The sequence below is a fragment of the Eleutherodactylus coqui genome, chromosome 5 (assembly GCF_035609145.1).
Source record: "Eleutherodactylus coqui strain aEleCoq1 chromosome 5, aEleCoq1.hap1, whole genome shotgun sequence".
NCBI lineage: Eukaryota > Metazoa > Chordata > Amphibia > Anura > Eleutherodactylidae > Eleutherodactylus > Eleutherodactylus coqui.
The window spans coordinates 131,006,333-131,021,732 of NC_089841.1; the positions used below are offsets into that span (position 1 = coordinate 131,006,333).

The 15,400-nt window shown below is 43.5% G+C and overlaps 1 protein-coding gene across 1 annotated transcript in view; it reads left to right on the plus strand.

Annotated features, from left to right (window-relative positions):
- Nucleotides 1–4,712, plus strand: part of SLC27A6 (solute carrier family 27 member 6) — a 46,442-nt gene extending 41,730 nt beyond the window's left edge. Inside the window, exon 11 of the mRNA XM_066603161.1 lies at nucleotides 1,231–4,712. Within this exon, the coding sequence (XP_066459258.1) occupies nucleotides 1,231–1,407 (177 nt within the window). The 3' untranslated portion in view covers nucleotides 1,408–4,712. The remainder of the gene's footprint in view (nucleotides 1–1,230) is intronic.
- Nucleotides 4,713–15,400: the final 10,688 nt, after the last annotated feature.

The window sequence follows — 15,400 nt, forward strand, 5'->3', positions numbered from 1 at the left end:
GTATGTTTTTTGGAATGTCTAGAATGAATTAATTGCATTTACATTGATTCCTATGGAAATAATTGCCTCAAGTTTCATTGGTTTCAAGTTCAGCCAATTGCTTTCGGACGGATTACCAACGAAGCTAGAGGTTTGACTGTACTTTTCTCTGTAGGCTCCATACCTGGGTTTAGCTTGCAAATACTGACCAGACTATTGCCATCTGACTGGGGTCTGACCACGAATCCCAGTGTCATGCACTGTGATTACATTTTCCTGGGGTGCTCCTTTAGCTTTTGAGTCCAATTTAAGATGTACTAAGTGACACCCTGTAAAATCACAACATCCAATTGACAAATGCATTTATCTTGACTAATAATCTCACACAGCTACCATGTTAGTAGCATGATCCAACAGTACTATGAACTTTCTAAAGTTCTCAACTTTCAAAATGCATATTTGTTGACTTAAGGGGAATGTATCACTTTGTTCATACCGAACCACAGATCTACATGGTGCCCCCATGTAAGTGTTATTCTGAAACCCTTTTTCCGTCCCTGTCAGTCTTTTACGTTGGATAGAAAATGCTGTCCTTGGGGCTTTTCTAGCCACTGTACAAGACTTGAATAAAAAAAGACCATTGAATGGAAGTGTCACTACATTCTATACATCGTTAATTTATCCTGACCAGTCCTGAAATGTGACACATTTTCTTACTTTTCCATCTAGGCGTTGCAAGATTTTTTTTTTCTTTTGCATTCAGTTGTCAACTTTTCACTGCTGTTGAATTATGTTAAATGTTGAACCTAAACAGTGTAAACCTACTTGTACTTTTCTACATGTCCAATCATTGGACTTAAACAGGCAATATGATTCCTTATACATAGAGTAAAGGAAGTTAATGCACAATATTCTGCCGAAACATATGATGAACTTCTGAACTTGCATGCACATGATTTAGGAAAACCTTTGTGACCTCACAGGTCATGTACAGTGTTATCACCATTAAAGAAAGAACTTTATTGGATTAACTTTTAGCTTAAACCTTCAGTATGTAATGAATACAGATTACATTCAAGGCTTGTGTAAATTACATTAGACAGGTGACCTCATCATGCCATAGTGTGCCTGAAATCCTGCTGCTCCTGGAAGCTCACCCACTTGCCAGCATTTCCCATGCTAAGTCATCAGAGGCTGGACACCCAATATTCAATGGAAGACTCATTAATGTATGGTTTCAATTCCTTGTAGGAAAACATGGAAGTCACTGGGACATTCAAGCAACAGAAATTTCGTCTTGTGGAACAAGGATTCGACCCATCCATAATATCAGATCCACTTTACTTCTTAGATGATTCTCAAAAGTCTTATGTGCCAATGACCAAAGACATTTATGATAAAATCACCAGTGGTCTATTGAAATTATAATTTTCCTTGACCAATCCATGCACTACAATTGTATTATTTGCTCCAGAAATACTGAAAATGTGACGTTTTAATCTGCTTCAAATGTTTACTTGATGTCTATAAAGTTAATGGTTCTCGCTAAAATACCAGGTAGGTCTATTGTCCTTACATAGAATTTGTGTACAGTATGTGTAATTAAACATTTTTCAGAGCTATACAATGATACTACTGCTACATTCTTCAGTGTGTGCTGACAATGTCATACTAAATATTCCAGTATCTTCATGTCATGTGAACTTCGTATAATACTGAATAACAGACAATACTAGGTTGTCTACATTTCATTACATATTCCTTACAAGGTTGACCATCAGTGCTTGACCCACTGTGCACTGTGGTAAGTCCTATAGCAAGCTCACCTTTTTGAAATGTTCTGCTCCATTTTGCATTACTGGATTATATTCTGGTCACAGCAGGAAACGTCATCTCTGCCATGCCTAACAGCTGAAAAGTAGTAGTTTCTATAAACTGTAGGCATCATGTTGGTATCATCCAAGCTGTGAGGGCAAAACTGTAGAGGGTGCAGAGGTTGCAATCACACCTGGGTCATGGAGTCTGAAAGCTTCGTCTACCATATATGAATACAGCAGTGCTATAAATTATGTGTGATAGTTGGGGGTTTATAGATTTTAAATGTAGTCCAAGGGTTTTAAGTAACGCCTCTACATTGCTAGACTCGACAAAGGTAAGATATACCCACCCCATAGTATTAAAGGGCTATTAACATGGCAATGGCTGTCAATTGCATACAAACAACTAAAAAAACAATACTTACCTTCTAGATCTAGTGCTGCCACTCGGTTTATTCCCACTAGACTGTTTACCCTACTACAGCGGTGACATCACATGGAGAACATGTGACCACTGTAGCCAATCATTGACCTCAGCAATGAATCATTGTAGGATTTTTAAAAAATATTTAAAGAATTCTGCTACAGGTCTCATGTCACGTGTTCTTCTCAGAAAATATAATGTAAAAAAATGACAGGAAGATTTGGAATTAAAGATGATCTGTTGGCTCCTATGACGTGTTTTTTTTTTTTTTATTAAATACTTAGATGTTCCCATAAAATAAAAATTCTGGAGAATCTTTCTAGAACTCTGCATTGTGCCGTTCTTTAGTTATTCCTCTTTGTAATGTATGAATAAATTGACATCTCAGTGTTACCATTCCCCTTGCTAATAGGAGTGTCCCTTTATAGTTTGAAACTGTCCGCATTCATTGAACAGTGGTCGGTGTGTAGGGACATGCCATATTGACCAAAGGAAAGACTACACCTGTATGTCAAATTATTCTTACATTTCTTGAAGGAACAGTAGAGGAACTACACAACTGGCACTATAAAAGGAGTGACATACTACTACATATTACACAACTCTATTGCCTTGATACAAAGTTAACTTTTAGAACAAAGTTGCTATGGATGTACACCAGGAAGCAGCTATCATTAAAATCAATGGGAGCTACACTTGCAGTTACAAGCACCGGCCACTACACGGGTCAGAGCAGCAGCTTCTGCTCTGTACCAATGTGCTGACAGCAGGTGCCCGATCAGGTGATCGGCCAAGCAGCAGACCCCAGCTGATCAACTACTGATAGTATTTTCCTGGAAAACCTCTTTAAACTATGCTGCCTTTTTCAGTGAATACATAGCACTGTGAATAAAGTACGATTAATTGCACAATTGAATCCTTGGAGTCCCGCTTCCTACTGTATGTAAGGACCTGTGGTAGACATCATACACATCCACAGATCTGGAAGGAGTGCTGTCATCCAACCACTGAAGAGATTGGCTGATGTTTTTGTGGATGTCACCAAGACCATTCACCCATAGTTTTAATTTTTTTCTTTCATCCCTAACATTCTTGTGACCATGTAGCCGTAAATACAGTATTGATCGTTCAGAAATACACAATTTTTTAAGGACTATGCTTTTAAGAAGTTGATCCTACCACTAAAAATCCAAAGTCTTTAACACAACGTAATGATTAACTTCCTGGATCTGAGGTTTGCTAAGCAGCAAATATGTTTCAGGCCATAGCTTAGCAATGTACAGGGAATATCACTCTGGTGATAGTATCCAATGGCAGTAGATAACATAAACCACGCACTGGGTGGGGAAAAGAGAAGGGACCGCTTCAGCTTACTCACCGCCCTGAAGAATCCAAGGAAGCAGGAATGTACCAGTATTGTAGATCTTTATTGGAGCACTTGACGCAGTAGATACATTAATTCCCCTTACTTAGGAGTAAAGCACATACACCATGCACATCTCTTACATTTATAGTGGCATTCTGGTTCAAAAAGCTCCTTCCTAGCTTGGTCCTGCTGAATCAGAATGTCACTATACATGTAAGTGATGAGCATGGTGTAAGTGCCCCACTCCTGAGGAAGAGAATTTGATGTATATACTCCCAAAAGGCCTTCGTGGTCTTAATAAACAGTTGGAATATTGATACATTGATGCCTCCTCTACAAATTCCTGCTTCTTTGGATACTTTGAGCAACCTGGCGTAGTCCCCTCTCCTCCCCACTGAGTGTTTAATACTATCTACTGTCATTGGAAACCATCAATAGAGTGATATTCTAGGGCGTTCTGCCCATTTTCTATTTACTATATGTTCCTGTATGTTTCATATAACTATGTTGCATGAGCCATTGAGAAGCTGCTGACCGTGAGTGGTGAAGGTTTGTTCCTCCAATGGAACGTTTACTGAATGAGGTTCTTCTGTGGTTGATTGGATTTGGTGTGGTACAAATGGTTGCCACACACTGGGTGGGGTACTATACCTTACTGAAAAATGCTCCTTATCTATGGAACTCTTTTTGAACTCCAATTCTAGCTTAGCAATGAGAGTGGGTGACATATACAGATCACTACACTGCAAGTGCAGGTGCCACCAGTGAGGGCATTTATACCCTTGCCAGAGTTATTCTGCACCTCCTGGTATATGGAGGTATTGCTTATACGTCAATAAGGGTTACTTGTTTGTTAGAGCTACAATTATAGAGCTATGTAACATCATTGTACACTTAGAACAATACACTCATCTGACTGTAAAACTGTACATTAAATTGTATTGTTCTAAGTTTAAAATCAACATATCATAAACACCAAAATGGTGAATAAGCAGAAAATAGGATATTTTGGTTTCATTTTAATCTGTCAAATGACCATTTGTAAAATCTGATTTTATTTGATACTGAGGACAGAATTGTCAGAAATACTGTAACTGCTGAATTTAGTAATAAAAGCCTGACAAGAGTTATGGTAATCTGTCTCCTTATTGATGATTTCCCAATAATATGAACTTTCATATTATCATTGGTTACTACTCTTTAAGCTGTAACGTGTAGTCCTCGAGGTATATACATAAGTTCTTGTAATTGGCATTTTATATTAAGACTGCCTGTTATTCAGCCTATATTTACATGAATCATATTTTGGAATTGTTTTATACATCCTTTTGAATAAACTTCAATCCAGGGGATTCCTGGAACAGAAGCTGATAAATTAACTAATACCAGATATTTCTAGGTCTTCCTACAAATGAATAGTCATACAGGCTACAAAAAAGGAAATAACATTTTCCTGGAAGTTACTAACAATTTACTCATGCTGAAACTGGCCAAAATAATGGCAAATTATACACTGGTATGAGTATCAATGCTGCAGAACCAGTGCTGGACTAGGTTGTCCAGGACCCACAGGTAACATTTATTCAGTTATTACCTGATTCCCGTTCACAAATTCCTCACTGTTACATTATCCATGTACTTCAGTAGAAAGGTGATTGCATTTGTGCATAACCCTGTTTCCACTATATTATATAGAGAATGCAGCAAGTAGGAGTTGGTAAACCTCCATTTACCCAATACTAGTAATTAGGCCACACAGCTCTGCTACACAGACACACACCGCTCTACTACATGCGCAAGTCACGAACACAGCATTGCTACATGCATGCGTCACACACACAGCTCCGCTACATGCGTGCGTTACACACACAGCTCTGCTACATGTGTCCATCACACATAACTCAACTACATGTGCATATCACACACAAACACAGCTCTGCTACATTACATGCGCATGTCACAGACACACAGCTCTGCTACATTACATGCGCATGTCACAGACATACAGCTCTGCTACATGTGTGTCACACAGACACAGCTCTGCTACATTAGATGCACATGTAACAGGCACACACAGCTGTACTACATACATTTTGTTGGCCTGTGCTGGTTTAGGATCTGTGATGACATCACCGTCATATGATCCTGGACTCCTCCCACACAGGTGACTGATCACATGATGGTGGCATCATTACAGGTCCTATCAGCAGAAGGCTGCTGTCCAGCTCTGCAGGCTTTTAATAAAGGGAATCAGCAGTGATGACGTCAGCATCCTGTGATCAGCGGCGGAGATCAGAGCCCAAGTGACTGATCACACAAGGGTGACATCATCACAGGTCCAGTGAGCACATGGCTGCTGTCAGGCTCTGCATGTTTTATGCTTTAGGACCTGCGATGACGTCACCATTATGTGATCAGGGGTGGAGCATGAGAAGCACTCACACACACACTCATGGACAAGGGGTCGTTAACACTTTGATATGCAGAACAGGATATGTTATAACAGAGCCCATGAGGTCCGGAGTGAAAAAGCCACAGTGGAATAGACCCTGTCTTTAGAGTCCTTAAATAATAGAAATAAAGCCGGCTGTCCACGGGTGATGCGGTATCCCGCGGCGAAGCTCCACCACGGGAGCCGCTGCTCCGGAGCAGGAGCCGCCGCCGAATCTCCGCCGGTCAGCCCTATCTAATAGATAGGCTGACCGCTGAGAATCGGGGCAATTCGCAGCATGCTGCGAAATGCCCGCTGCGAGCGGAGAATCGCCATGATTCTCCGCTCGTGGACAGGTGCGGGCGCTTTCCAGCCATGCCCCTGACCACTTATAAAATTGTATAGCTCTCTTCTGCCATTTCATCAGATAATTTTTATGTAATATAAAAAGTACTTCTTGGGGCTTTTACCCACTAGTGGTTTTTTTTTCGCTGCAAATTCGCTGCGTTTTTTTTCCAAATGTCAATGGGACTTTCTGTTAAAAATGCAACTTCCATTGAAAAAAAAACGCTAGTGGGTAAAAGCCCTCAATTTCATTGGCTTAGCACAGCAGTTATTGTGCTCTAAGGCTATGTCCACACGGGGCGGATTTGCTGTGTATTGTCTGCACATTTTTTGTGCATTCAATCTGTAATTTCCGTTGGTGAAAAAAATCTGCTGCTACTATTGTGAATTTGTTGCATATTTTGCTATGGATTATTTGTGTATTTTCTGCGCGGAAAATCCGCAGCAAATCTGCCCCATGTGAACATAGCCTAAAACAGCCCCCTGGTACCTCTATAACAGCCGGTAACAGCAATAGGATTAGAAACCTCACTTTGGTATATGCAGTACATTGGATCTGCTTAATATGCTTGCTGTTAAAGTCAACATTTAAAATTAAAACCAGTAGTGTAACCCGTAAAACCCCAAAATAATAAATTCCAGCTGAAGAACACATCAGATTCTTGCATAGAGAAAATGTGGCGATAAATAGGATTGGACATCATCTCCTCCATAATAGAGTACATGTAAATGGAAGGACTTCTTTGTTACCTATTTCCTGTTCACGTACTGGGCCACATTAAATGCACCAGTAATTGGATCTGACTGTGAGACTAGTCTTCTTTTACTGTGCAAGCTTTGAGTAGCCTGTATTCACCTAATGAAGCATGCTATACGGCCCAGCCAGCATACTAATCATGCCCACTGCTGTGCTCCTGCTTCACAACACCACTGTACTCCACAATGAAGCCTTATTGTACAACTAGGGCTGGCTGAAATAATCGAACATGGCGTCTTTCTGCTGGCTTTAAGGAAATTATTTTTTGTATATAAGTACATTTGGTCCATACTATGAGACTGCATTTCAATCTAGTCCAATCCTTGTCTCTTTAATCCCTTAGTGACCACCCATACATGTTTTTAGATCTTGGGTGTCTGTGTAGTGGCCCGAAACACCTATTTCTGGCCCCTCCATGATTGTCATACATGTCATGTCTTCAATGTGGATACACTGTGCAATATCTGTCTAGTCGCATGACGTCTGCACTCTATAAATGTGAGTGATTGAGATGTGTCTGTAAACAGTCTTTCATCATCTTCTATGGTTGAGAGAGGAGTGAGAGTGCCAGCCACATGGGGGTACCTTCAATCCTCATGTGGTGAAGTGATGGAAGAAGAGGAGAAGTATCCTGAAGTCTTCCATGCCAACCGCCCATGAAGAACGAGTGAGGAGTCCGCCATGCAGAGCTGTCTTAAAGTGCTGAGTGTCTGTGGAGTGTTCCTACCCCCATCCTCCACCGAATTGTTTCCCTTCCAGGAGCGGTACCTTACAGATAACTTGGCCTGTAGGACTGGCATCATCCTGTGTCTTCTCCCTGAACTCACATTCTCTGTCTTGCCTGCACTGGTGTGTAAAGCTGTACTCTGCAACGTTTCAAGTAAAGTTCACCAGTTATTGCCCATTCTGAGTGACCGAGTTATCAAGTTTCAACTGTGTGTGTGGACTCTCTTTATTTATCCGCCGGTTACTCAACGGTGTGAAAGGAACGGTGCCATCACACGTGACAAACCTAAAGTCTACCACACTTATACAGGTAACCACTGTCCCAGCGTTGCCTGGAAGAGGCCTAGCGGTACTTGGGCAATGGTTCCATGCTTCCCTCCGGGGAGTGTGGTAGAGCCACTATCACAAATGCCAACTCTACCCTGCCAGCTCCTCAGTGTGGGCCTCATGTCTAGGTGGCTGCTGGGATGCTGCATCTGGGCTTAATTCTACAGTGCCGTGAAAACATGTTGGCCCTGTAGAATGGATAACAGCAATCAAGTAAAAGTTTAAAAAAAAACTTTAAAAAGTTAAAGTTTCATCTCCCCTCATGAATTCGATCTTTGAGAGGAGGTGAAACTTCTTACCTAAGGCCTCCGGCGATGTCCCACAACGCAGTCTTCCTGCACAGACCTTTCCCAGATTCTGCGCATATGCCCGCTGGCAAAATTTTGGATGCATGCACAGAACCTGTGGAGTGCCGGGGAAATTCAAAATCTCCTTGCTCCAGGCTACGAAGGGTAGCCAAGAATATGGAACAGTGCCCGGAGGTCCTGGTGAGCGGTTCTCGGTCATGTGATCGTTGTTATCCTATGGGTAATGGCAATCACATAAAGATTTTTTTAAAGGTTAAAGTTTCTGTTGCAGAAAATGTCTGTTCTAAAAGCCACCGGCTGCTTCTTTCGGTTTGGGCCCCTTTGTGCATACAGAAGACTCACTGGGGAAGAGGGGTCTAGTAATCCTTCACAGAATAGAAACCCCTAAAAAATAACTTTTAATAATAATTCCTTAAAATCCCTGTTCATACACCCTTGCCTAGTACCCTTTATGCCCCCAAACTATTAGTGCTCTGCCTTATGTGGCAAACAATAATAGCATCCCACACAGTGATGATGCCTTCTTAGTGCGCTTCACAGTAATGATGGCCCTTTCAGTGTCCCTGAGGCCTCTTTCACACGGGTGCTGTCACGGCCACAGCGCGGCCGAACATTACATGAACGAGAGGCAGCTAGTATGCTAATCTCCTGCCCCATCCCGCTTTCTCTCTTTGCCAACAGCTGACAAGAGGGAGGGGACTAGAGTTTAGAAAACTAGCTCCTGTCCCCGCCCAGCCTCTGCTAAACTTCCTCCCACATCCCTTTTTTGGCAGCTCCCATTAGCTGCCATAGGAGTTCATGGGACCGGACAGCAGATAGTTCCAGAACTATCTTTTCCGAACAGCATAAAAACGTCTGACCAGAATGCTCACCGTATCTTTGCCGGCCGACCGTTTTTATGCACCGCAAAAACGGACATCTGAACTAATGCATTGGAAACCAATGCCTCAGATGGGTCACGTATATTGGCCGGCTGTGAAAACGGGGCCGATATATGCAATGTGAATGAAGCCTAATACATTAAGGATGTTCCCTTAGTGCCCTGCACATAGTAAAGATGCCCCTATAGTGCCCCTCTCACAGCAGTAATGCTCCCCAGTTCTTCCACACACAGTATAGATGCCCCCTTAGTCCCCCTCACTCAGTAAGGATGCCTGATTAGAGGTGCCCATAGAGAAATAGAGCCCCCAGGAAATGGAGCTGTAGACATCAATCATTAGACAAGGTGAGGACTGAGGAGGACTCAGTGGAGGACAGCTTTGGCCAGAATGAGTTGCAGGTCCGCCTACTGAATAATTTGCAGCTGATTAATTCAAAATATCGCTCGTGTGGAAGAACCCATTGGAAAGAATGGGCTTTACATACATGCGATTTGTAGCACTGTTGCATTGCGAGAAAAACGCGGCATAAAATTGCCTGTGTGAAAGCGGCCACAATGTAAATGCACAGTTGGGAGTACATCAGTGGCAGACTACCTTTAATGACTCCCCACACAGAAATATTGTCCCTAAACATAACAATATGAGTTCTCACCTAGGAACGCTCCTGTGACGAATAGTGCTAATCCCTCTGCAGGTGTCCTCCAGTTTGTGTTGTCTGCAGCGCAGCACAACAGTTGCAATGTCATTACTGCATTGTGCCTGCCTATGCCAGGCCACCAACAGCTGAGGCCACATGGGGAATGGTGAAGGACACAGGTATCTGTGTCATGAGGATGCTGGACAGTTGAAATAGGGACTTGTGACAGGCAAACTTCCCATGACAGCTTGACCGCACCTGAAATCCGGGATTAGACCTGGGATAGTTGGGAGGCATGATTATACGGGGGGTTTACCTTGACTGGCAGCTGTGAGCTAACTTAAAACCTGTATAGTATGTGAAGTTATGCCATGTTTGTAAGGGGCTACCCACAAGGGGTTAACACAGAAATTATGGAATGCCGGGAGGAAACCTTGCCCACCACAGCCTCTATGTATAAAGGATAATGAATAGGGGTGAGCACGCCCTCTTGCATGTCCTAAAAGTCATCAGGGGCTCTTGAAGAGATAAGAAAATGCTTTATAACCACATCACAAGTAGTGAGGGAGAGACAGAAGAGTTATTGTACAGGAGAAGTACTGCTGATCGGACGGTGTGAGGGACAACCAGGCCTGCAGAGCAGAGATCACTGCTGCAAAGCTGGTGTGACATGACGCAGTGCGGAGCGGCTGATACCTTCTGCAATATAGTAAGAGAGACACCAGACAGCTACAAGGGGAATCCTTGGTGAGCGGCCGCAAGCTGCAGGAAGGACAACCGCTGTACATTTCGAGTCATGGAAACTGTGTCTAATTGGATGAAACAACTGGAGATCAGTTACTGAGAGCGGAAGTTTCTGCTCTGACCTCTGCGTATGGCTGTGATTGGTTCATAATGTGCTGCATTGATTGGCTGAGCCGCGGCACTCTGGAACCAATCAGAGCCAGTGCTTGCTGGAGGTGGGATTTATGAGATTTTAACAAGGAAGCGGTGGCTGAAGACTGCAAACAAGTGTGCCAGAGATTCGGGAGAAGTACGGCACAGCGCCTGTTAGGTAATGTATTGTTTGTTTTTTTTAAATGCAGTCAGGGCTTATTTTCGGGGTAGGGTTTATATTTCCAGCCGCCCCCCCTCCCCCCCAAAAAAAATCCCAGTAAAAGAGCACTACAAAGTCGTGTGACCTTATAGCACGACAAAATTGCAATATCGACGCACTGCAAAATGCATAGAAATTGTGGTAACACGGCTGCGATATCGCTGCTATTTTCTCACGGCGATATCGCTGTCACCCATGTGAAGGAGGCCTTAATCCCAGCCGATAGGAAAAATATAACAAAACTTAAGTCCTGCTCCTGCAATCTAGTAGCAGCAGGTCGGGTTCTCAGCTGTCAGTCACAGGCGTTTTTTGACTGCTTTTGCCTTCTTTACAGGCTACATAGCACAATGAGCGCTATATAGTTAAAAGAGAAAGGGGAAGTGTTATTTCTGCTTTATGACCCGATGACCTGCTAGTCCCCCCCACTTCCCCTGCACAGCAGAGCTGCAGGGTCCTAGCACACCTAGACCACCTCTGTTAGTGACTGCTGACACTATAGGGGGATGTGAAAGAAAATGACTCACCGACGGCCGGCGTCAACCAAAACTGTTGCTATATGCGCCTTGTAATCTGAGACTATGCAGATTATATTTCAAAACATCCGAAACAAAATGAGGAACCCGATACTGTACTTCATTCTTAAAGGGGTTGTCCCGCGAAACAAAGTTGGCGTATACACTTCTGTATGGCCATATTAATGCACTTTGTAATGTACATTGTGCATTAATTATGAGCCATACAGAAGTTATTCACTTACCTGTTCCGTTGCTAGCGTCCCCGTCTCCATGGTGCTGTCTAATTTTCAGCGTCTAATCACCCGATTAGACGCGCTTGCGCAGTCCGGTCTTCTCCGTGTTGAATGGGGCTGCTCGTGCTGGAGAGCTGCTCCTCGTAGCTCCGCCCCCTCACGTGTGCCGATTCCAGCCAATCAGGAGGCTGGAATTGGCAATGGACTGCACAGAAGACCTGCGGTCCACTGAGGGTGAAGATCCCGGCGGCCATCTTCGCAAGGTAAGTAAGAAGTCACCGGAGCGCGGGGATTCGGGTAAGTACTATCCGTTTTTTTTTTTCAACACATGCATCGGGTTTGTCTCGTGCCGAACGGGGGAGCTATTGAAAAAAAAAAAAAAAAACCGTTTCGGCGCGGGACAACCCCTTTAAGTAAATATACTTTTAAAAATAAAATTTTAAAAATAAACAACTTTACGTTTAAAAAACATATTTAATAAAACAAAAAAGGGACCAAAACACCCTGGTCCTTAAGTGGTTAAAAATTCTCCATGTAGTTCAGGCTTAATTGACAAGTGGGTGTTACCATTAGATGTTAATCCCCCACTTCTTGCATTGCCATAAATTCTTTTAGTTAGCAGTTTGTAGACCAGATAAGGTTTTCATATCTGAAATGACTGACTATGCCCACTAGGTGGTGCCACACCTTTCCTAAAGTCCATTTGCTTACTGGAGATGTTTTATTCTTTATAAAGCTACTGTAGAATATCAAATTGTACTTCTCAAAGAAAAATAAAAACTTGAACTTCCTGTTAAAGAGGCCCTGCCATAACTACTGACATGTCTGTTTCAATAAATACTTGCATTCCCCATAACATAGCAATTCTAGAGCTTCTTTTATCATAAGTACTCAATATTATATTTATGAATAAATTGACAACTAGGAGTCACCGTTTACAGTCAGAACTGATTGAACAGGGCTAGAGTGTGCAGGGACCCTCCCCAGTAGGAATAGCAGAAGAATGGCAAAATGCAAGTTCTGAGCAAAGGTGCTCCGGAATTCTTATATTGTTAGGTACCATATTTATTAAAATAGACAGGTCATGAGAATTGACAGGTTTAAAGAAAATCTGTCACCAGGTTGAACCCGGGAAAGGTATACATATTGCCCAGTGTGCGCTTTAGGCCTCTTTCACACGGGCGGCAAGAAAATCGCAGTGATATTGTATCTGTGTTCTATGCCATATCGCTGTGTTTTCTCACGACGATATGGCGATTTTGTGTTGCTACAAGTTTGCGCAGTTTTGTAGCACTCTTTTGCCGTGATTTTTAGGGGGGCTTGAAATATAAGCTCTACCCTGAAAATAAGCCCTATCTGCATAAAAAAAAACCCACACAAAACATCACCTAACAACTGTCTGTTTCGCCGCACTTCTCCTCGCAGGTCCCCAGAACTTGTTTGCAGTCTTCTGGATTAGAGGTTTAAAAACCCCGCCTCCAGGAAACGCTGGCTCTGAGTGGTTCATCGAGCACTGTCTCTGATAGACTTAGTCGGGGTGCTTGAGGAGAAGTGCGGCGGAGCTGGCAGCGGCTGTTAGGTGATATATTGTGTTTTTTTAATGCAGATACGGCTTAGTTTAGGGACAAGCAGTAGGACTTCCTACTGTAAAACTTGCTTTGCACCACATTTTCATGCGATGCAACACAAAGGAAGGCTCCATAGGGAGACATGGGCTACAAAACATAGCAAATTGCGGCAATATTTAGCAACCTGCGAACCTTTTTTCTTGCGATTTGTAGCATTGTGAGAAAATCGCGCAAAATTGTCACCCGTGTGAAACCAGCCTTAGGCCGCCTGCACATGAACGGGATGGATTCCAGCTGCAAGATCTTACAGCTGGAATCCAACCCTATGCCCTGGCGGGAACCCCAACGTACCTGTCCGATGTCCATGTGCAGACGGCCTCTGTACTGTGGATGTACCGGCTGTCGTGACGGCACACATGCGCAGTACAATGTGTGACGCACCATCGCTAGACGATAATGCGGATCCTGCGGACCGTGTGCACTGCTCACTGCATCAATGGAAGCTGTCCGTGCGAGGTTTGCAGCAAAATAAAACATGCTGTGGTTCCCCCCCCCCCCCCCCTGCAAGCAGAAAAGCGCCGTTGTTTTCCACTCGTGGACAGGGAAAAGCAATTTCACATAGCATGTCTATGAGCATTATATTCTGTGGGATACGGAGCTCCAGATCCCGCAGCAAAAATCCATATGCGTGCATTGTGCCTTATGCTGAAACACTGCGGCATTTATATTAAAACAAACAAACATACTTTGAAGTTTGACTTGAGAACGGAGCTCGAAGTCACGGAGGCAGGCCGCGCTGCATGGTTCGGGCAGCATGAACGTGGTGAGATATTCCCTTAAGAGAGCTTCTTAATCAATGATTTTATTAAACAGTTTTGAAAATACAAATATGGAAACAGTTTGGAAACAAATAAGTGGTCATATAGAAACCAATGATAACAATCCATAACAATGCAGAGCAGATGACTTCATGATTTGAAGAGTGCTTCTATGTAAAAGTTGGGCCATTCCAAAAACTGTTTATATTAGAAATGTGATGTGATCCTGGCCCCTTGTGGCAACGTCAGAAATTGCACAAATATCTTTGTTCGCTATGTTGTTTTTTTTCCTTTTCTTTAATTGGATGGCCATGGTCATGAGGGGGAACTTGTGCTGCACTAGTGTGCCCTTAGCTGAGGAGTTGTATTGCATGTGGGAAGAAGCTCTGTCTCAGGCTCCCCAAATAGGCCTGCTTCTACCATGTAGTCTCTAGCAGTGGTGCTCCGGAGGCTCCCACTAATGAATCCAGAAGAAAGGTCTGAAATAATGTCAGAGCGATACCCGCTTAGTATCCAGTCTGCATGTCCACTGCAGTACCCTCTGTAGCCTATCGGTTCTACGATAGTTAACCCTTTCCAATCCACTGTCTGACCTGTGAAGACATTATGATTTAAAGGGGTTGTCCCGCGCCGAAACGTTTTTTTTTTTTTCAATAGCCCCCCCGTTCGGCGCGAGACAAACCCGATGCATGTGTTGAAAAAAAAAAACGGATAGTACTTACCCGAATCCCCGCGCTCTGGTGACTTCTTACTTACCTTGCGAAGATGGCCGCCGGGATCTTCACCCTCGGTGGACCGCAGGTCTTCTGTGCGGTCCATTGCCGATTCCAGCCTCCTGATTGGCTGGAATCGGCACACGTGACGGGGCGGAGCTACGAGGAGCGCTCTCCAGCACGAGCAGCCCCATTCAACACGGAGAAGACCGGACTGTGCAAGTGCGTCTAATCGGGCGATTAGACGCTGAAAATTAGACGGCACCATGGAGACGGGGACGCTAGCAACGGAACAGGTAAGTGAATAACTTCTGTATGGCTCATAATTAATGCACAATGTACATTACAAAGTGCATTAATATGGTCATACAGAAGTGTATACCCCAACTTTGTTTCGCGGGACAACCCCTTTAAGGCTTTACAGCTCCGATGCTGGAAGACGTCTGTCGGGGTTCTCTT